This window comes from Mugil cephalus, chromosome 1 (genome assembly GCF_022458985.1).
Source record: "Mugil cephalus isolate CIBA_MC_2020 chromosome 1, CIBA_Mcephalus_1.1, whole genome shotgun sequence".
Classification (NCBI taxonomy): domain Eukaryota; kingdom Metazoa; phylum Chordata; class Actinopteri; order Mugiliformes; family Mugilidae; genus Mugil; species Mugil cephalus.
Window position 1 is genome coordinate 37,734,376 of NC_061770.1, and position 22,555 is coordinate 37,756,930.

Consider the following 22,555-nt stretch of genomic DNA (forward strand, 5'->3'; position numbering starts at 1 on the left):
AGCCAGAGATGTGGACAAAATAGCTCACAAACCAGTGCCCAGTGCAGAATAGTGTAGTGTGCGTGTGATGTGTGTACGCATGTATACCTGTGCATGCGTATACATGTGTGCATGAATGTAGACCTACAAAACAAGCAGAAGCAACTGCAATGTCTGAGTTTTTAATGCATTTGAACCTTATTTAACATTAAAGTGCATATATGACATTTTACATAACTCTGGTGTTATTGACTGCTGCTCTTCAACACGCTGACAAGCCAATAGCGGATATAAATCAAATGAAAGTACACTTTAGAGAACAACAAACGTGCAAAGTGAAAACTATGCTGTGATCATCACAGCATCATTACTTAATGATGATCAGCATCAAGTTTTGTAACCCTTGCTCTCTGGTTTATACGATAAATAAGATAGAATAAAATAAGATAAGATGTGCCTTCATTCATCCCACAATGGGGAAATACTCATTGTTAACAGCAGTAAGACATTCAGGGAAGGAACGACCTGCGGTGCTGCTCCTTTGCACAATGTGAGTGAAGAAGCCTGGCACTGATGGAGCTTTCCAGGGCTCTGACAGTCTCATACAGGGGATGGGAGGTGTTTTTCATGGCTGGTGACAGCTTCACCAATACCCTTCTGTCCCCCACCACCTCCACAGGCTCAAAACTGCAGCACAGTACCAAGCAGCTTTCTTCACTAGCTTGTTCAGACTTTTTCCCTTTGCTGCCATGATGCCGTGCTCCAGCAGACCACACCATAAAAGATGGCCGACGCAACCACAGAGTCATAGAAGGTCCTCAGGAGGGCGCCCTGCACTCCAAGGGACCTCAGTCTCCACAGCAGGTGGAGTCTGCTTTGGCCCTTCCTTTATAGTGCTTGAGTGTTGTCAATCTAGTCTAGATTCTTGTTTAGGTGAACACCCTAGTGCCTGTAAGAGTCCACTGTCTGTTCCCTGGATGTTCACTGGTGGCGGGGAAGTGGCTTTGCTCTGGCGGAAGTCCACAACCAGCACTTCGGTTTTTCCCGCATTAATCCGGAGGTGGTTCCACTGGCACCAAGCCACAAAGTTCTGGTTCAGTTCTCGGTACTCCCTTTCATCTCCATTGTTGTTGATGAGACCAACGATGCCTGAGTCGTCCAAGAACTTCTGTAGGTGACAGTTGGTTGTGTGGTGGGTGAAGTCGGCAGTGTAGATGGTGAAGAGGAGATGGGCCAGGAGTGTCCCCTGTGCTGCAGATCACTGTCAAACACATAGTCCTTTGTCCTCACAAACTGTGGGTCTGTTGGGCAGGAAGTCCAGGAGCCAGACTGACAGCTGTTGGTGCACCCATGCATGGTTCAGCTTGTCCCTCAGGAGTTCTGGCTGAATGGTGTTAAAGGCACTGGAGAAATCATAGAACATGATTCTCACAGTGCTTCCAGACTTCTCCAGGTGGGACAAGGATCTCTGCATGAGGAAGATGACAGAGTCTTCAACCCCGATGCCAGGCTGGTAGGCGAATTGCAATGGGTCAGCAGTTGTTGGATGACCAACCTCTTTAGGGCCTTTGCAAGGTGGGCTGTTAGAGCCACTGGTCGGTAGTCGTTGAAGTCGCTGGGACGAAATGACATGGGCACTGGTACCATGCAGGATGACTTCCACAGCAGTGGTACCTTCTGCAACCTCAGGCTCATGTTGAAGAGGTGCTTCACAATCCCACACAGTTGGCTGGCGCAGGATTTGAGGAGCCTAGAGCTGATGCCATCTGGATCCGTTGCCTTCTTGACCTTTAGCCTGGCCAGTTCTCTTTCTACCTGGGCTAAGGAGAGCACCATGCTGGGTGGAGGGCGGTGGGTGTGCTGGGGTGTTGTAGAGGAGCTGTAGGGAGGGGGGCGGGGGTGGGAGGGGCAGTGGGTGCACATGGAGGTTGCGGAGGAGGGGCTGCGATGGTTGAGGACGTGGCAGCCAAGGTTCCAGTCGGGGGAACCTGCACCCGGTCTGGTTGGGTGAGGGGAGGGGTGACTGGTTGGTTGAATCTGTTGGAGAACCTGTTCAGGTCGTTCACCCACTCCTGGTCTCTGGCCAGCTCAGGTCTAGAATTATTGTGTCCTGAGATGGTTTTCAGACTCCTCCAGACATCGTTCTGCTGCAGCTGGTCTTCCATCCTCCTCCTGTAGCTGCCTTTTCTTGCCTTTATGACACAGACCCTGCACCTAGCCACTGGAAAATGAGCTTCAATGGACTTATACCATATACCAGATAATTTGTGATTTCAAGGAAAGAGGAGGCAGCGATTCTGTGTTGGAGCTTAAGCTGTCTGCCCTCAGATCGAGCGGATCAATATCATGAGTTCTCAGTATCTGCTTGTTTTTCTTCTGTTTTTCCATTTTCTATCATCAGTTAAACCTCCCCTGTCATCTGCTACGGTTTTGATTATTCTCCAGTAACCATCGAAAATGGAGATGGTTGGCGTGCCATTCACGTACTGACAAAGACCGACACCATTGTCCTACTTTATGAAAAGCAGGTTATGTAGCAATGGAGAACTAAATGAAGCTCACATTTATTTCTGACAGGGACATACAGCATCTTCATGTTTCTTCAATAAATATTCCTTCTTTGCCAGTTCTCCTTTACTGAATTGTCCAGTCACACATTCTTCCTTTTGGGTTGCTTACCTCTTTGACCAGTGGGTATATATTAGATGTTTTTACTGTCTTTCTCTACCAGATCATCTTTATATTCTGACCTGAGTGTTTGTTCTTGCTTGTTAAGAAGAACTTGTCATGACATGAGAATACGCCAGTACAATACAATGTATGACCACACACGAAGAATATCTACACATTGTCATGCACGGGGGCACTGTTTCAGTACTTTGAGGAAACTGTTTGAGTTTGTGAAATCATGGGGAGGAGTTATAAAACTCAGACTCAACTAACAATGGGTCATTCGCTAAATTTCCATTCAGTCTTTTTTTTTTTTTCACACCATTCTGAAAAAACACTCGAGGCTGCTTTCGGAAAGTCCCACGATCAGAGCAGTTTCAGAAAAGAAATATGCAACAATCAAGGTTGATGAATCCATTTTAATCTCTTTTCTGATTTTTAAGGACATTCCTTACGTGCACTACACTGCACCAACATAACTGTCTGTTGTTATAATTATTCCTTTTGAAAGAATAGGTTGTACATTTGCTGAACACCTGTACACCAGTTTACACTCCAGAGTGAAATGTGTCACTTCTGGCGTGATAACAAGTCACACGCAACAGACACATACAAATTGAACAAACTCTCTCTGTTGCCTGTACCAAGTGACACTTGCACACAGCCTCATATCAAAGCATGTTCTCTGGTGGCTGCACATTTTAAGCCATGACAGAGTATGTCAAAACCACAGCAGGGGAAGGTCACATCACTCTTTATTGTGTACGTTTGAAGCTACTAAGCCCTGCAAAGAGGAGTTCGATCATTGGTCAGGTAAGATTTAAACTGCTCAGACCACACTGCGTGAAATAATGTGCACATTTTTGACTTAGTGCAGAAGGATTAACAGACTACGGCTTTTAAAACTCTTGTCTACTCCAACGGGTATTATCAGTGAATAAAGATTAACAACGGATATGGATATGTTCTTAGATGCAAGATGAAAGTAAGTACCCTTTGATATATCTGTTGGTGATATTACTACTTGGAGAAATAATTAATTTCTCCTGAATGGTAAACTTAACTTGACGAGCAACAAAAATATTTAATTATGTTGTAGTTAGAAACGTTTAACCACACACAGTGATAGTATCCACTTTTATAAAAACACAACTGTTAGATATCTGATAGAACAACTCAGGGGGCATGTACTCCCAGACTGCACTTCCTTATTCTGCAATGTTTTATAGAGACGGATACATCAGTTCTCATCATTTAAGTTTTGTTTAAATGTCACCTCAAGTTATTTTTAACTGGACCACATAGTCCTGTTCTCCTTTCAGATGTTAAATCTCACCCATTTAAAAGAAGTTAGACAACATCTGTCTGAGCAGGCGTAGAAATAAAGAACCACCCCACCTCTTTAAGTTACGTACGCTCTTAACTGGAGCACAGCTCAGTTACAATTATTGTAGTGGTGGAGTCTTACTGTTCGCACAATGGTGAACTTTACCTTGATACCAGTGTTACTCTGCACCTTCAGTAAGTACAGCCATTACATTTATCACTATAACTGCTAGCTGATGTTCTATACTATTCTATTCTATACTATTCTATATGAACTGTTAAACATTTTTAAATATTTTTTTCGCACTATGATACATGCCATCCTTACATCTACATCGCTGCTGCACTTAACATTGTATTTTTATCTTATTTATCTGTAATTGTATTGCATTGTTCTGAGCCGTATGCAATGAAATTTCGTTCTGTATACACCCTGTGCATACACAATGACAATACAGTTAGTCTAAGTCTACTTTAATATACCAGAATTTATATTTACAAACATTTCATGAATAATCTTTGGTTTCAGGTTGGATCTCTGTCTCAGTCTCTGAGTTTTACACATTGGAGGTTCAGCCTGGTGAAGAAGTCACACTGCTGTGCTCCAACTTTAGCAGCGTTCCTATGAGGATATTCTGGTTAAAACTGGTCAATGGACCCAATATCACCCGCATATCGTCTATGCTCACATCTGATCAAAATACTTCATTTTATGATGGATTTGGCCCTGGCAGATTTAATATGACATCCAACACCACCACTCTCTTTCTGAACATTAAACCTGTGGATTTATCTGACTCTGGGCTGTACCTCTGCGGATTTTACACAGAACAAGGCTTAGTAACAGTCTCACTGATGGCTGCAAATTTAAAGGTTCAAGGTAAGATTACTATGAAGTACTTCTATATCAATAAGGACCCTTTTTCACACATGATGCATATAAGTACTGACTTCAGCACACAAGAGGTTGTATATTTTATGCACAGTTTAATCGTTTCTCTTTCTAGAAGTCATAGCTGATCAGTTTATAAGTGTGATAACTGTGATCCTGGCCGGTGTAACAGTTTTCCTTCTTATAATCATCATCTGTCTGGTCGTCAAAATCCGGACACTTCATACAGGTATTTATGTGTTTTTATGTCAAATCTACATGCAAATGTTTTAGTTATTAACTGATGGATTTTCTGTTTCTGTCATTTAGCTCAACACGGGGAAGTGAATCCACAACACACTGAGGTAATGACATTTTTACCTCAGATTAATATGTTGCATGATTTATTTATTTTAATAAACAATGTGTGAGATCAGTGACTGTAATTTTATTTTCAGAACGTGGGCTCTGATTCTCTCAACTACGCAGCTGTGAGTTTCCGTCCCAAAGCAAAGAGCAGCAGAAGGCCTGCAGCAGAGAGAGAACTGGAACCACATGTAGTGTACGCTGCCACAAGATAGACTCAACATAATTCAGCTCAACTCATGCTTTATCACAGTGAGCTGCTTGTGGGCTGTTTGTGTGGCTGGTGGACGAGAGATTACTGTGATGCCATTAAAAAACAATGTAATTTTGTAATAAAGATTTTATGTTCATGCAATTTTGTGTCGTCTCTACCTTTTCAATTGTAATATTCTGAGAGCAGAATAATGTGACAGACGTTAGATGGAGGTGGAGTCAGTTAGGTCTGTGATGTCAGGACAGATCATCTTTTAGAGTGAGAGAGTGTCTGCTGTCTGTAGAGAATCAGAGAGATCACAGTCTAATGTTAACAGGAAGACTGTGGTCTGACTACAACTCAAAGCCACAAGGTCAGTCTGATAAACACACAAAAGAAGAAGACTTTGGCAAAAGTTAAGAAGCGTCTGCATTTGTACCAAATACAACAATGCAGTTCTGTGCATAAATTTGAACATATCAACACTCGTGTTGGTAACAAAGGTGAGGTCAGGAGGAATATCTTCAAACAGCACCCCCACCCCTCTTCATCACAAACACATGATGACAGTAGCAGTAGTAGAATATCTGAATATAAATTATGTTCGAGTTGGGTCGTGGGTGATTTTTCTTTGACTCCGCCTCTTCAAAGTCCTTCATGGGCAACGCTCTGTTGTCAGTGAGGAACTTTATCTTGGTGACACTTTTACTTCTCAGCCTCAGTGAGTAATAAACTGCTGCACAGAACCAAGTGCATTGCTGACTCTATTGATGCGAAAGCGTAACTCAGGATTTTGTCGTTTATCAACCAAAGGATGATCAGGAGTGTAATGTTTGTTTCAGGTTCGATCTCTGTCTCATTTTCTGAGGAGGCTCAGTCTGGTGAAGAAGTCACACTGCTGTGCTCCAACTTCAGTACTGTTCCCTCACAGGTTTACTGGTTCAGAGTCGCCAAGAGATCCGAGCTCTGCTGTGTCACCTTTATATTTGACTCTGTTTACTCCGCTTCATACAGCGATGGATTTAAAAATCCAACGTGTCCACTGTCGTTCGCGAAATCTAATCACTGAATTCATCTGACTCTGGACTGTATTTCTGTGGCTCTTACATATTCAGCATGAATCCTGTTAATATGTAACTGTCTGTCAGTCTTCTATAGAGAGACTTAGATGTGGTCAGTCTCTCCGTCTCTAACAGGTGACGTCGCACTCGCAACGCCAGAGTGCGTTTTTGATCATTAGCACCATTTTGATGGGTAAACAACTGGTAAACAACAACTATTATCTGCTAAATAGCTGAAAAATAGTTCACAAACCAGTGCCCAGTGCAGAATAGTAGTGCATGCATGTAACATGTATACGCACGTGTACACCCACAAAACAAGCAGAAACTAACAAGAGTGGACGGGAAGGACAGCGTGTTACATGTTCATAATGGTGCACGCTGTAATGCGCTTAGACCACGGATCTGACGTCAGAGTGGCTAAGCACTTATGCCATATATCTGATAGTTTGTGATGTCCAGGGAATGTCAGGGTGAAGGGTTTTGAGGTAAGACCTAAATACAGGACAAAAGATAAGGCAGGGGTACAAACCAAAAAAGAATAACTAATAAACACAAAACGTAAGGTACTGCAGATGAGATGTATTTCAAAACAAAAGAATCAAATGGAATCATTACCTTGACAAAGGACAAAGGACAAAGAAATGTGGCAAGACAACTATAATAAGATGTGAGGACTTCAGCAGAAATGACACAACATGGAACAGAGGGAAGACAGGGCTCTATATGCACACATGGGCAGAGGGATAACAAGAAACAGGTGAAACTAATGAGGGTGGAGCACACGAGGAGAAACCAAGGAACAGTCAAGGAAAACACAGGAAGAAACAACAAACAGGAAACCAAGAACTCACCAAAATAAAATAGATAAATCAGAACATGAACATGAAAAAACAAAACAAAAAAATAAAATCAGAATTGTGACAGGGAAGAAGAGGCAGCAGTTCTGTATCAGAGCTCCAGCTGTTTGCCCTCAGATCCAACGGATCACTATTATTTATAGTCACCAACTTGGCCAAGTTTCTGTCCCTGGTGTCTTTGCTGATTTTTCTCATTTTCTTCAGTTTTTCCATTTTCCATCTTCAGTTAAACCTCTGTCGTCTACTCACGTTTTGTTTATCCTCTGGTAACCATCAAAAATGGTGACAGGGGGAATGTCATTCATGTGACTGACAAAGACTGATACCTAGTTCATGAAAAATCAAAAGCAAGTTCTGTAGGAGAACTAAATGAAGTTCCCACCCATTTCTGACAGGGACATACAGCATCTTCATGTTTCCTCAATAAATGTTCCTTCTTCTCCATTTCTCATTTACTATAGTGTCAGTCACACATTCTTCCTTTTGGGTTGCTTACCTCTTTTTGACCAATGTGTATATATCCTACTTTCTCTGTTAGATCAGTTTTTAAACAACAAACAATACATTCCCGCTTGTTTTACATTGCACTTCTAACCATTTAAAGTTTTACTAACGTGCAGAGCAACACAGTGCATCCGACTGCACTTGATGTGACTTCCTGTAATGCACTGCAATACCACAGATGACCACACACGTAGATAAACTACACAGTCATGAAGGGGGGCGCTGTTTCACTACTTTGAAGAAACTGGGATGGGGAGGAGTTATAAAACTCAGACCCAACTAACAAAATAATGATTAGTTAGTTAATGGGACATCTGCTAAATTTCCACTCACTGGATGTTTTTTTTTTTGTTGTTGTTGTTGTTGTTTTGTTTTGTTTTGTTTTGTTTTGTTTGTTTTGTTTTGTTTTGTTTCACACAATTCTGAAAAAACGCTCAAGGCTGCTTTGGGAAAGTCCCATGCTAAGAGAAGTTTCAGAATTAAAAAACAAAATGCAACAAAGTTGAGGAAATCAATTTCAACCTCTTTTCTGATTTTTATGCACATTTCCTGACATGCACTACACCATCATAACTGTCTGTTGTTACAGATTTTAATTTTGAAAGAGCTGTTTGTACTTTTGCCGAACACCTGTACATCAGTTTACACTCCAGAGTAACATGTGTCACTGTGATAGGTAGGTATGAGTACGTGTGATAACAAGTCACGTCTATCAGACACATACAAAGTGAACTCACTCTCTCTGTTGCCTGTAGCAAAGTGACACTTGCACACAGCCTCATATCAAAGCATGTTCTCTGGTGGCTGCACATTTTAAGACATGACAGAGTATGTCAAAACCACCGCAGGTGAACATCACATTGTTCTTTATCGTGTACATTTGAAGCTACTAAGCCCTGCAAACAAGACGTTGCAAAGGGTATTCCAATATTATCTATTAATAAAGATTAACAATGGTTACGTTGAAAAGGAATTCATTTCTCCTGAATGATTAACTTAATTTGACAAGCAACGAAAATATTCAAGTGATGTGTGTGGAAATAGTATCCATTTTTATGAAACCTCAACTGTTAGATATCTGATTTGACATTTGAATAGGCAGGTCCTCGCAGACTACACTTCCTTATTCTGCAATGTTTTATAGAGACTGATACATCAGTTCTCGTCATTTAAGTTTTGTTTAAAAATCATCTCAAGTTATTTTTAACTGGACCACGTAGTCTTGTTCTCCTTTCAGATGTTAATTCTCACCCATTTAAAAGAAGTTAGACAGTGTCAGTCTGAGCGGACGTAGAAATGAAGAACCACCCCACCTCTTTATGTTGAGGTCAGTCTTAACTGGAGCACAGTTCAGTTACAATCAGTGTAGTGGTGGAGTCTTCACGCACAATGGTGAACATTACCTTGATACCAGTGTTACTCTGCACCTTCAGTAAGTACATATATTACATTTATCACTGTAATTGCAATGTGATGTTCTAAACTTTAATTTACCAGAATTGATATTTAGAAACATTTCATGAATAAACTTTTGTTTCAGGTTGGATCTCTGTCTCAGTCTCTGAGTTTTACACAGTGGAGGTTCAGCCTGGTGAAGAAGTCATACTGCTCTGCTCCAACTTTAGCAGTTTACCCACAAATATATTCTGGTTCAAACTGGTCAATGGAGTCGATATCACCCGCATCTCATCTATGCCCAGCTATGATAAAAATGCTTTGTTTTATGATGGATTTGACACTGGCAGATTTAATATGACATCCAACACCACTACTCTCTTTCTGAACATCAAACCTGTGGATTCATCTGACTCTGGGTTGTACCTCTGTGGATTTAACCATGGAAACGACTCAATAACTGTCTCAATAATGGCTACAAATTTAAAGGTTCAAGGTAAGATTACTATGAAGTACTTCTGTATCAATAATGGCCCTTTTTCACACATGATGCATATAAGTACTGACTTCAGCACACAAGAGGTTGTATATTTTATGCACAATTTAATCGTTTCTCTTTCTAGAAGTCCTAGCTGATGAGTTTATTAATATGATGACTGTGATCCTGGCCGGTGTAACAGTTTTCCTTCTTATTGGCATCATATGTCTGGTCGTCAAAATCTGGACACTTTATACAGGTATTTATGTGTTTTTATGTTAAATCTACATGCAAATGTTTTAGTTATTAACCGATGGATTTTCTGTTTCGGTCATTTAGCTCAACATGAGGAAGTGAATCCACAACACACTGAGGTAGTGACATTTTTACCTCAGATTAATATCTTGCATGATTTATTTATTTTAATAAATGTCGTGTGAGATCAGTGACTGTAATTATTTTATTTTCAGAATGTGGGCTCTGATTCTCTCAACTACACAGCTCTGAGTTTCCGTCCCAAAGCAAAGAGCAGCAGAAGGCCTGCAGCAGAGACAGAATTGGAACCACATGTAGCGTACGCTGCCACAAGATAGACTCAAAATAACTCAACTCATGCTTTATCACAGTGAGCTGCTTGTGGGTCGTTTGTGTGGCTGGTGGACGAGAGACTACTGTGATGCCACTCAGACAAGAATGTAGATTTGTAATAAAGATTTCATGTTCATGCAATTTTGTGTCGTCTCTACCTTTTTAATTGTAATATTCTGAGACCAGAATAATATGACAGACATTAGATGGAGGTGGAGTCCGTTAGGTCTGTGATGTCAGGACGGATCATCTTTTAGTGTGAGAAAGTGTCTGCTGTCTGTGGAGAATCAGAGAGATCACAGTCTAATGTTAACAGGAAGACTGTGGTCTGACTACCACTCAAAGCCACAAGGCCACTCTGACAAACACAGAAATACATCAGTTTTAAATAGATTAATTGACACACGTAAAGAACAAAACAATCATTTCATCAACAATCTTCATTGTTGCAAAGCTGAGGTCAGAAGTAATATGTTCAACCACAGGTGATCTTGCAACAAGAAGAAGCTGGAGGCTTCTGACAAGCACAAAAAACAAGAAGATTCTGCCAAAAGTTAAGAAGTGTCTTCATTTGTATGTTAAATACGCACCAAATACAACAATGCAGTTCTGTGCATAAATTTGAACATATCAACACTAGTGTTCGTAACAAAGTTGAGGTCAGAAGGAATATCTTCAACCACAGGAAGCCTAACACCCCTACCCCCTCCCTCTTCATCACAAACACATGATGACAGTAGCAGTAGTAGAATATCTGAACGTAAATTATGTTCGAGTTCGGTTGTGGGTGATTTTTCTTTGACTCCGCCTCTTCAAAGCCCCTCATGGGCAACGCTCTGTTGTCAGTCAGGAACTTTATCTTGATGACACCTCTACTTCTCAGCCTCAGTGAGTAATAAACTGCTGCACAGAACCAAGTGCATTGCTGACTCCATTGATGCGAAAGCATTACTCAGGATTTTGTCGTTTTATCAACCAATGGATCATCAGGCATGTGATGTTTGTTTTAGGTTGGATCTCTGTCTCATTTTCTGAGGAGGTTCAGTCTGGTGAAGAAGTCACACTGCTGTGCTACAACTTCAGTACTGTTCCCTCACAGGTTTACTGGTTCAGAGTCATCAAGAGATCTGAGCTCTGCTGTGTCGCCTTCATGTTTGACTCTGTTCACTCCGCTTCCTACAGTGATGGATTCATCTCATCTCATCTTCCATATCACTTAATCCTCGCTAGGGTCGTGGGGGTTGCTTAACCCCATCCCAGCTGTCATCGCTCGAAGGCAGGTTACACCCTGGACAGGTCTCTGATCTAACGCAGGGCTAACACATAGACAAACAACCATTACCACTTACACGCACATCTAGGATCAATTTAGAGTCACCAATTAGCCTAACGAGCATGTCTTCGGAGGTGGGACGAAGTCATGGATTTAAAAATGGAAAATTTGACATTAGTTCTAACATGTCCACTGTCTTTCTCAAAATCAAATCGTTGAATTCATCTGACTCTGGACTGTAATTCTGTGGCTTTTACATATTCAACAAACAAATTCAAAACAGTTTAAAGATCTTTCAAGAGCCATTAAATAATTTTAGTTCAATGTGTCAGATTTGTATCTATATATTCTTTGAATCAATGTGTCCTGTACTCTCTCTATGACAGCTGTTGATGGACAGAAATTCCTCCAATTATTATTTATTTATTATTATTTACTATTATCTGTTACATTACTCACAAGCTACTAAAATCTTCTCAGTGCAACATCTGTGAATGTGTGTCTGTGTTCTCGTTTGGAGAATCTGGACTCTGAGTTTGTACTTTGCAACAATAAAAAGCAGGAGGCTTTTATCAGAGAGAGAAGTGAACTACAATGTTCTTTATAGTGTAGACTGAACTTAATTAAAAGTCGTATTAGAAAAGGTGCTCTTTGTGTTTTGTTGATGAGTGGCAATTTATCTTCTTGTTGACCTTCTGGATCATTAAATTAAGTCTTTGTTCTTAAGTCTGTCTGTCCAGTGTTTTCTAAAGAACATAAGGTATGTAGTTGAAGGAAGATGAAATTCCAATGACACAAAGGACTGTCCAGAGTCTTCTATGGAGAGACTTTGATGTGGTCAGTCTCTCCATTTCTAACAGGTGGCATCACACTTGCAACGGCGGAGTGCGTTTTGGGTGATTAGCACCCTTTTGATGGGTAAACAACTGGTAAACAACAACTATTATCTGCTAAATATCTGACAAATAGGTCACAAACCAGTGCCCAGTGCAGAATAGTAGTGCATGCATGTAACGTATATACGCACGTGTACACCTACAAAACAAGCAGAAACTAACAAGAGTGGACAGGAAGTATAGTGTGTTACATGTTCATAATGGTGTACGCTATGATGCGTTTAGACCATCTGTAGTGCACGGATCTGATGTCAGAGTGGCTAAGCACTTATTCCATATATCTGATAGTTTGTGATGTCCTGGGACCTAAATGCAGGACAAAAGATAAGGCAGGGCTACAAACCAAAAAGGAATAACTAATAAACACAAAACGTAAGGTACTGCAGATGAGATGTATTTCAAAACACGAGAATCAAAAGGAATCATTAACGTGACAAAGGACAAAGAAATGTGGCAAGACAACTATAATAAGATGTGAGGACTTAAGCAGAAATGAAACAAAATGGAACAGAGGAAAGACAGGGCTCTATATGCACACATGGGCAGAGGGATAAAGAGACACAGGTGAAACTAATGAGGATGGAGCACACGAGGAGAAACCAAGGAACAGTCAAGGAAAACACAGGAAGAAACAACAAACAGGAAACCAAGAACTCACCAAAATAAAATAGATAAATCAGAACATGAACATGAAAAAACAAAACAAAAAAATAAAATCAGAATTGTGACAGGGAAGAAGAGGCAGCAGTTCTGTATCAGAGCTCCAGTTGTTTGCCCTCAGATCCAACGGATCACTATTATTTATAGTCACCAACTTGGCCAAGTTTCTGTCCCTGGTGTCTTTGCTGATTTTTCTCATTTTCTTCAGTTTTTCCATTTTCCATCTTCAGTTAAACCTCCGTTGTCTACTCACGTTTTGTTTATCCTCTGGTAACCATCAAAAATGGTGACAGGGGGAATGTCATTCATGTGACTGACAAAGACTGATACTTAGATCATGAAAAATCAAAAGCAAGTTCTGTAGGAGAACTAAATGAAGTTCCCACCCATTTCTGACAGGGACATACAGCATCTTCATGTTTCCTCAATAAATGTTCCTTCTTCTCCATTTCTCATTTACTATAGTGTCAGTCACACATTCTTCCTTTTGGGTTGCTTACCTCTTTTTGACCAATGTGTATATATCCTACTTTCTCTGTTAGATCAGTTTTTAAACAACAAACAATACATTCCCGCTTGTTTTACATTGCACTTCTAACCTTTTAAAGTTTTACTAACGTGCAGAGCAACACAGTGCATCCGACTGCACTTGATGTGACTTCCCGTAATGCACTGCAATACCACGGATGACCACACACGTAGATAAACTACACAGTCATGAATGGGGGCGCTGTTTCACTACTTTGAAGAAACTGGGATGGGGAGGAGTTATAAAACTCAGACCCAACTAACAAAATAATGATTAGTTAGTTAATGGGACATCTGCTAAATTTCCACTCACTGGATGTTTTTTGTTGTTGTTGTTGTTGTTGTTTTGTTTTGTTTTGTTTTGTTTTGTTTTGTTTGTTTTGTTTTGTTTTGTTTCACACAATTCTGAAAAAACGCTCAAGGCTGCTTTGGGAAAGTCCCATGTTAAGAGAAGTTTCAGAATTAAAAAACAAAATGCAACAAAGTTGAGGAAATCAATTTCAACCTCTTTTCTGATTTTTATGCACATTTCCTGACATGCACTACACCATCATAACTGTCTGTTGTTACAGATTTTAATTTTGAAAGAGCTGTTTGTACTTTTGCCAAACACCTGTACATCAGTTTACACTCCAGAGTAACATGTGTCACTGTGATAGGTAGGTATGAGTACGTGTGATAACAAGTCACGTCTATCAGACACATACAAAGTGAACTCACTCTCTCTGTTGCCTGTAGCAAAGTGAAACTTGCACACAGCCTCATATCAAAGCATGTTCTCTGGTGGCTGCACATTTTAAGACATGACAGAGTATGTCAAAACCACCGCAGGTGAACGTCACATTGTTCTTTATCGTGTACATTTGAAGCTACTAAGCCCTGCAAACAAGACGTTGCAAAGGGTAATCCAATATTATCTATTAATAAAGATTAACAATGGTTACGTTGAAAAGGAATTCATTTCTCCTGAATGATTAACTTAACTTGACAAGCAACAAAAATATTCAAGTGATGTGTGTGGAAATAGTATCCACTTGTATGAAAACACAACTGTTAGATATCTGATATGACATTTGAATGGGCAGGTCCTCACAGACTACACTTCCTTATTCTGCAATGTTTTATAGAGACTGATACATCAGTTCTCGTCATTTAAGTTTTGTTTAAAAATCATCTCAAGTCATTTTTAACTGGACCACGTAGTCCTGGTCTCCTTTCAGATGTTAATTCTCACCCATTTAAAATAAGTTAGACAGCGTCAGTCTGAGCGGACGTAGAAATGAAGAACCACCCAACCTCTTTATGTTGAGGTCAGTCTTAACTAGAGCACAGTTGAGTTACAATCATTGTAGATGATGGTGGAGTCGGTACGCACAATGGTGAACTTTACCTTGATACCAGTGTTACTCTGCACTTTCAGTAAGTACATATATTTCGTTTATCACTGTAACTGCAATGTGATGTTCTAAACATTAATATACCAGAACTGATATTTACAAACATTTCATGAATAAACTTTTGTTTCAGGTTGGATCTCTGTCTCAGTCTCTGAGTTTTACACAGTGGAGGTTCAGCCTGGTGAAGAAGTCACACTGCTGTGCTCCAACTTTAGCAGTATACCCACAAATATATTCTGGTTCAAACTGGTCAATGGACCCAATATCACCCGCATTTCATCTATGACGAGCTCTGATGGAAATGCTTCGGTCAGTGAAGGATTTCAAGACGGCAGATTTAATATGACATCCAACACCACTACTCTCTTTCTGAACATCAAACCTGTGGATTTATCTGACTCTGGGCTGTACTTCTGTGGACTTAACCAAGAACAAGACTCAGTAAACGTCTCACTGATGGCAAATTTAAACATTCGAGGTAAGATTACTATGAAGTACTTTTATATATCAGCAGTACCCCTTTTTCACACGAGACGTACGCAAGTACTCAGAAGTTGAATATTTTATGCACAGTTTTATCGTTTATCTTTCTCGTAGAAGTGCCAACTGATGGGTTTACAAATGTCACGACTGTGATCCTGGCATGTGTAACAGTTTTCCTTATAATGGTCATTATATGTCTGGTTGTCAAAATCCGGACACTTCATACAGGTATTTATGTGTTTTTATGTCAAATCTACATGCAAATGTTTTTTTGTTATTAACTGATGGATTTTCTTTTTCGGTCATTTAGCTCAACACGAGGAAGTGAATCCACAACAGACTGAGGTAGTGACATTTTTACCTTAGATAAAGATGTTGCATTTTTTTTAATTCTTTTAATAAGCGATGTGTGAGATCAGTGACTGTAATTATTTTATTTTCAGAACATGGGCTCTGATTCTCTCAACTACGCAGCTCTGAGTTTCTGTCCCAAAGCAAAGAGCAGTAGAAGGCCTGCAGCAGAGAGAGAACTGGAACCACTTCCAGTGTACGCTGCCACAAGATAGACTCAAAATAACTCAGCTCATCTCATGCTTTATCACAGTGAGCTGCTTGTGGCTGGTGGACGAGAGACTACTGTGTTGCCATTTAGAAAATAATGTAATTTTGTAATAAAGATTTTATGTTCATGCAATTTTGTGTCGTCTCTACCTTTTCAATAATAATATTCTGAGAGCAGAATAACATGACAGACATTAGATGGAGGTGGAGTCAGTTAGGTCTGTGATGTCAGGACAGATCATCTTTTAGTGTGAGAGAGTGTCTGCTGTCTGTAGAGAATCGGAGAGATCAGAGTCTAATGTTAACAGGAAGACTGTGGTCTGACTACCACTCAAAGCCACAAGGTCACTCTGACAAACACAAAAAACAAGATGACCTTGGCAAAAGTTAAGAAGCGTCTGCATTTGTATGTTAAATATGCACCAAATACAACAATGCAATTCTTTGCATAAATTTGTACAACATATCAACACTAGTGTTGGTAACAAAGTTGAGGTCAGAAGGAATATCTTCAAACACAGGAAGCCTAACACCCCCACCCCCTCCCTCTTCATCAGAAACACATGATGACAGTAGCAGTAGTAGAATATCTGAATGTAAATTATGTTCAAGTTCGGTCGTGGGTGATTTTTCTTTGACTCCACCTCTTCAAAGTCCTTCATGGGCGGCGCTGTTGTCAATGAGGAACTTTATCTTGATGACACTTTTACTTCTCAGCCTCAGTGAGAACTAAACTGCTGCACAGAACCAAGTGCATTGCTGACTCCATTGAGGCGAAAGCGTAACTCAGGATTTTGTCATTTTATCAACCAAAGGATGATCAGGAGTGTGATGTTTGTTTCAGGTTGGATCTCTGTCTCATTTTCTGAGGAGGTTCAGTCTGGTGAAGAAGTCACACTGCTGTGCTCCAACTTCAGTACTGTTCCCTCACAGGTTTATACCATCCACTTTTATAAAAACACAACTGTTAGATATCTGATGGGACATTTGAATAGGCAGGTCCTCACAGACTACACCTCCTTATTCTGCAATGTTTTATAGAGACTGATACATCTCGTCCGTACTTCTCGTCATTTAAGTTTTGTTTAAAAATCATCTCAAGTTGTTTTTAACTGGACCACATAGTCTTGTTCTCCTTTCAGATGTTAATTCTCACCCATTTAAAAGAAGTTAGACAGTGTCAGTCTGAGCAGGCGTAGAAATGAAGGACCACCCCACCTCTTTAAGTTACGTACGCTCTTAACTGGAGCACAGTTCAGTTACGATCATTGTAGTGGTGCAGTGGTTGTAGAGTCTTACTGTACGCACGATGGTGAACTTTACCTTGATACCAGTGTTACTCTGCACCTTCAGTAAGTACAGCCATTACATTTATCACTGTAACTGCTAGCAGATGTTCTATACTATTCTATTCCATACTATTCTATATGAACTGTTAAACATTTTATTTCGCACTATGATACATGCCATCCTTACATCCACATTGCCGCTGCACCTCATATTGTATTTTTTATCTTTTTTCTTATCTTATTTTATCTGTAATTGTATTGCATTGTCCTGAGCCATATGCAATGAAATTTCATTCTGTATACACCCTGTGCATACACAATGACAATAAAGTTAGTCTAAGTCTACTTTAATATACCAGAATTGATATTTACAAACATTTCATGAATAATCTTTTGTTTCAGGTTGGATTTCTGTCTCAGTCTCTGAGTTTTACACAGTGGAGGTTCAGCCTGGTGAAGAAGTCACACTGCTGTGCTCCAACTTTAGCAACTATCCTATGAGGATATTCTGGTTCAAACTGGTCAATGGAGTCAATATCATCCCTATCTCATCAATGACGAGCTCTGATAAAAATGCTTCGCTCAGTGAAGGATTTCAAGACGGCAGATTTAATATGACATCCAACACCACCACTCTCTTTCTGAACATCAAACCTGTGGATTCATCTGACTCTGGGCTGTACCTCTGTGGACTTGAAGAACAAGGCTCAGTAAACGTCTCACTAATGGCTACAAATTTAAAGGTTCAAGGTAAGATTACTATGGAGTACTTCTATATCAATCAGGACCCTTTTTCACACATGATGCATATAAGTATTGACTTTAGCACACAAGAGGTTGAACATTTTATCCACAGTTTAATCGTTTCTCTTTCTAGAAGTCCTAGCTGAAGAGTTTATTAATATGATGACTGTGATCCTGGCCGGTGTAACAGTTTTCCTTCTTATTGGCATCATCTGTCTGGTCGTCAAAATCTGGACACTTTATACAGGTATTTATGTGTTTTTATGTCAAATCTACATGCAAATGTTTTTTGTTATTAACTGATGGATTTTCTGTTTCTGTCATTTAGCTCAACACGAGGAAGTGATTCCACAACACACTGAGGTAGCGAAAAAAAATTTTTTACCTCAGATTAAGAAGTTGCATGATTTATTTATTTTAATAAACGATGTGTGAGATCAGTGACTGTAATTTTATTTTCAGTTCGTAGGCTCTGATTCTCTCAACTACGCAGCTCTGAGTTTCCGTCCCAAAGTAAAAAGCAGCAGAAGGCCTGCAGCAGAGAGAGAACTGGAACCACATGTAGTGTACGCTGCCACAAGATAGACTCAAATAATTCAGCTCATCTCATGCTTTATCACAGTGAGCTGCTTGTGGGTCGTTTGTGCGGCTGTTGAACGAGAGACTCTTGTGAGGCTGTTATAAAAAAAAAATAAATAAAAAAAAAATTTAATTTTGTAATAAAGATTTTATGTTCATGCAATTTTGTGTCGTCTCTACCTTTTCAATTGTAATATTCTGAGAGCAGAATAATGTGACAGACGTTAGATGGCGGTGGAGTCACTTAGGTCTGTGATGTCAGGACAGATCATCTTTTAGTGTGAGAGAGTGTCTGTAGAGAATCAGAGAGATCAGAGTCTAATGTTAACAGGAAGACTGTGGTCTGACTACCACTCAAAGCCACAAGGTCACTCTGACAAACACAAAAAACAGGAAGACTTTGGCAAAAGTTAAGAAGCGTCTGCATTTGCATGTTAAATACGCACCAAATACAACAATGCAGTTCTGTGCATGAATTTGAACATATCAACACTAGTGTTGGTAACAAAGTTGAGGTCAGAAGGAATATCTTCAAACACAGGAAGCCTAACACCTCCACCCCCTCCCTCTTCATCAGAAACACATGATGACAGTAGCAGTAGTAGAATATCTGAATGTAAATTATGTTCAAGTTCGGTCATGGGTGATTTTTCTTTGACTCCGCCTCTTCAAAGTCTTTCATGGGCGCTCTGTTGTCAGTGAGGAACTTTATCTTGGTGACACTTTGACTTCTCAGCCTCAGTGAGTAATAAACTGCTGTACAGAACCAAGTGCATTGCTGACTCCATTGATACGAAAGCATTACTCAGGATTTTGTCATTTTATCAACCAAAGGATCATCAGGAGTGTGATGTTTGTTTTAGGTTGTATCTCTGTTTCATTTTCTGAGGAGGCTCAGTCTGGTGAAGAAGTCACACTGCTGTTCTCCAACTTTATTACTGTTCCCTCACAGGTTTACTGGTTCAGAGTCGTCAAGAGATCCGAGCTCCGCTGTGTCGCCTTCATGTTTGACTCTGTTCACTCCACTTCATACAGTGATGGATTTAAAAATGGAAAATTTGACGTTAGTTTCAACGTATCCACTGTCTTTGGCGAAATCCAATCGCTGAATTCATCTGACTCTGGCCTGTATTTCTGTGGCTTTTACATATTCAGCATGAATCCAGTTAATATGTAACTGTCTGTCCAGTGTTTTCTAAAGAACATGAAGTCTGTAGTTGAAGGAAGATGAAATTCCAATGACACAAAAGACTGTCCAGAGTCTTCTATGGAGAGACTTTGATGTGGTCAGTCTCTCCATTTCTAACAGGTGGCATCTCACTCGCAACGCCAGAGTGCGTTTTGGGTCATTAGAACCATTTTGATGGGTAAACAACTGGTAAACAACAACTATTATCTGCTAAATAGCTGAAAAATAGCTCACAAACCAGTGCCCAGTGCAGAATAGTAGTGTATGCATGTAACGTGTATACGCACGTTTCAGCTACAAAACAAGCAGAAACTAACAAGAGTGGACAGGAAGTATAGTGTGTTACATGTTCATAATGGTGTACGCTATGATGCGTTTAGACCATCTGTAGTGCACGGATCTGATGTCAGAGTGGCTAAGCACTTATTCCATATATCTGATAGTTTGTGATGTCCAGGGAATGTCAGGGCGAAGGGTTTTGAGGTAAGACCTAAATACAGGACAAAAGATAAGGCAGGGGTACAAACCAAAAAGGAATAACTAATAAACACAAAACGTAAGGTACTGCAGATGAGATGTATTTCAAAACACGAGAATCAAAAGGAATCATTAACGTGACAAAGGACAAAGAAATGTGGCAAGACAACTATAATAAGATGTGAGGACTTAAGCAGAAATGACACAACATGGAACAGAGGAAAGACAGGGCTCTATATGCACACATGGGCAGAGGGATAACGAGACACAGGTGAAACTAATGAGGATGGAGCACATGAGGAGAAACCAAGGAACAGTCAAGGAAAACACAGGAAGAAACAGCAAACAGGAAACCAAGAAACTCACCAAAATAAAACAGGAAAATCAGAACATGACCATGAAAAAACAAAACAAAACAATAAAATCAGAATTGTGACAGGGAAGAAGAGGCAGCTGTTCTGTATCAGAGCTCCAGCTGTTTGCCCTCAGATCCATCAGATCACTATTATTTATAGTCACCAACTTGGCCAAGTTTCTGTCCCTGGTGTCTGTTGCAGATTTTTCTCATTTTTCTTCTGTTTTTCCATTTTCCATCTTCAGTTAAACCTCTGTCGTCTACTCACGTTTTGTTTATCCTCTGGTAACCTTCGAAAATGGTGACGGGGGGAATGTCATTCATGTGACTGACAAAGATTGATACCTAGTTCATGAAAAATGAAAAGCAAGTTCTGTAGGAGAACTAAATGAAGTTCCCACCCATTTCTGACAGGGACATACAGCATCTTCATGTTTCCTCAATAAATGTTCCTTCTTCTCCATTTCTCCTTTACTATAATGTCAGTCACACATTCTTCCTTTTGGGTTGCTTACCTCTTTTTGACCAGTGTGTATATATCCTTCTTTCTCTGTCAGATCAGTTTTTAAACAACAAACAATACATTCCTGCTTTTTTCACATTGCACTTCTAACCTTTTAAAGTTTTACTAACGTGCAGAGCAACACAGTGCATCTGACCGCACTTGATGTGACTTCCTGTAATGCACTGCAATAACACGGATGACAACAAACATAGAAAATCTACACTCAGTCATGAAGGGGGGCGCTGTTTCACTACTTTGAAGAAACTGGGATGGGGATTAGTTATAAAACTCAGACCCAACTAACAAAATAATGATTAGTTAGTTAATGGGACATCTGCTAAATTTCCACTCACTGGATGAGTTTTTTTGTTTTATTTTGTTTTTTCACACGATTCTGAAAGAACGCACAAGGCTGCTTTGGGAAAGTCCCACAATAAGAGCAGTTTCAGAATTAAAAAAACAAAAAAATGCAACAAAGTTGAGGAAATCAATTTCAACCACTTTTCTGATAAGCACATTTCCTGACATGCACTACAGCATCATAACTGTCTGTTGTTTCGGTTTTTCATTTTGAAAGAGCTGTTTGTACATTTGCTGAACACCTGTACACCAGTTAACACTCCAGAGTGAAAGGTGTCACTGTGATAGGTAGGTATGAGTACGTGTGATAACAAGTCACACGCAACAGACACATACAAACTGAACTTGCTCTCTCTGTTGCCTGTTGCAAAGTGACACTTGCACACAGCCTCATATCAAAGCATGTTCTCTGGTGGCTGCACATTTTAAGACATGACAGAATATGTCAAAACCACACCAGGTGAAGGTCACATTGTTCTTTATCGTGTACATTTGAAGCTACTAAGCCCTGCAAACAAGACGTTGCAAAGGGTATTCCAATATTATCTATTAATAAAGATTAACAATGGTTACGTTGAAAAGGAATTCATTTCTGCTGAATGGTAAACGTAACTTGACAAGCAAAAAAAATATTCAAGTATATTGTAGTCAGTAATGTTAAACCACACACAGTGATGTGTGTGGAAGTAGTATCCACTTCTATAAAAACACAACTTTTAGATATCTGATTTGACATTTGAATGAGCAGGTCCTCACAGACTACACTTCCTTATCCTGCAATGTTTTATAGAGACTGATACATCAGTTCTCGTCATTTAAGTTTTGTTTAAATGTAGTCTCAAGTCATTTTTAACTGGACCACATAGTCCTGTTCTCCTTTCAGATGTTAATTCTCACCCATTCAAAAGAAGTTAGACAGTGGCAGTCTGAGCAGGCGTAGAAATGAAGAACCACCCCACCTCTTTAAG

At 39.9% G+C, this 22,555-nt stretch overlaps 2 protein-coding genes across 2 annotated transcripts; both read left to right on the top strand.

Moving 5' to 3' along the window:
• Window positions 1-4,111: 4,111 nt before the first annotated feature.
• Window positions 4,112-5,507, top strand: LOC125012480. The gene is made up of 5 exons (XM_047592461.1): window positions 4,112-4,170; window positions 4,505-4,855; window positions 4,986-5,096; window positions 5,177-5,211; window positions 5,305-5,507. The coding sequence occupies exons 1-5, from the start codon at window positions 4,128-4,130 to the stop codon at window positions 5,425-5,427; spliced, it is 663 nt and encodes a 220-aa protein (XP_047448417.1). The 5' UTR covers window positions 4,112-4,127; the 3' UTR covers window positions 5,428-5,507.
• A 9,517-nt stretch (window positions 5,508-15,024) lies between these two features.
• LOC125008808 lies at window positions 15,025-18,785 on the top strand. The gene is made up of 8 exons (XM_047586163.1): window positions 15,025-15,067; window positions 15,176-15,523; window positions 15,643-15,692; window positions 17,381-17,441; window positions 17,781-18,128; window positions 18,259-18,369; window positions 18,451-18,485; window positions 18,585-18,785. The coding sequence occupies exons 1-8, from the start codon at window positions 15,025-15,027 to the stop codon at window positions 18,705-18,707; spliced, it is 1,119 nt and encodes a 372-aa protein (XP_047442119.1). The 3' UTR covers window positions 18,708-18,785.
• Window positions 18,786-22,555: the final 3,770 nt, after the last annotated feature.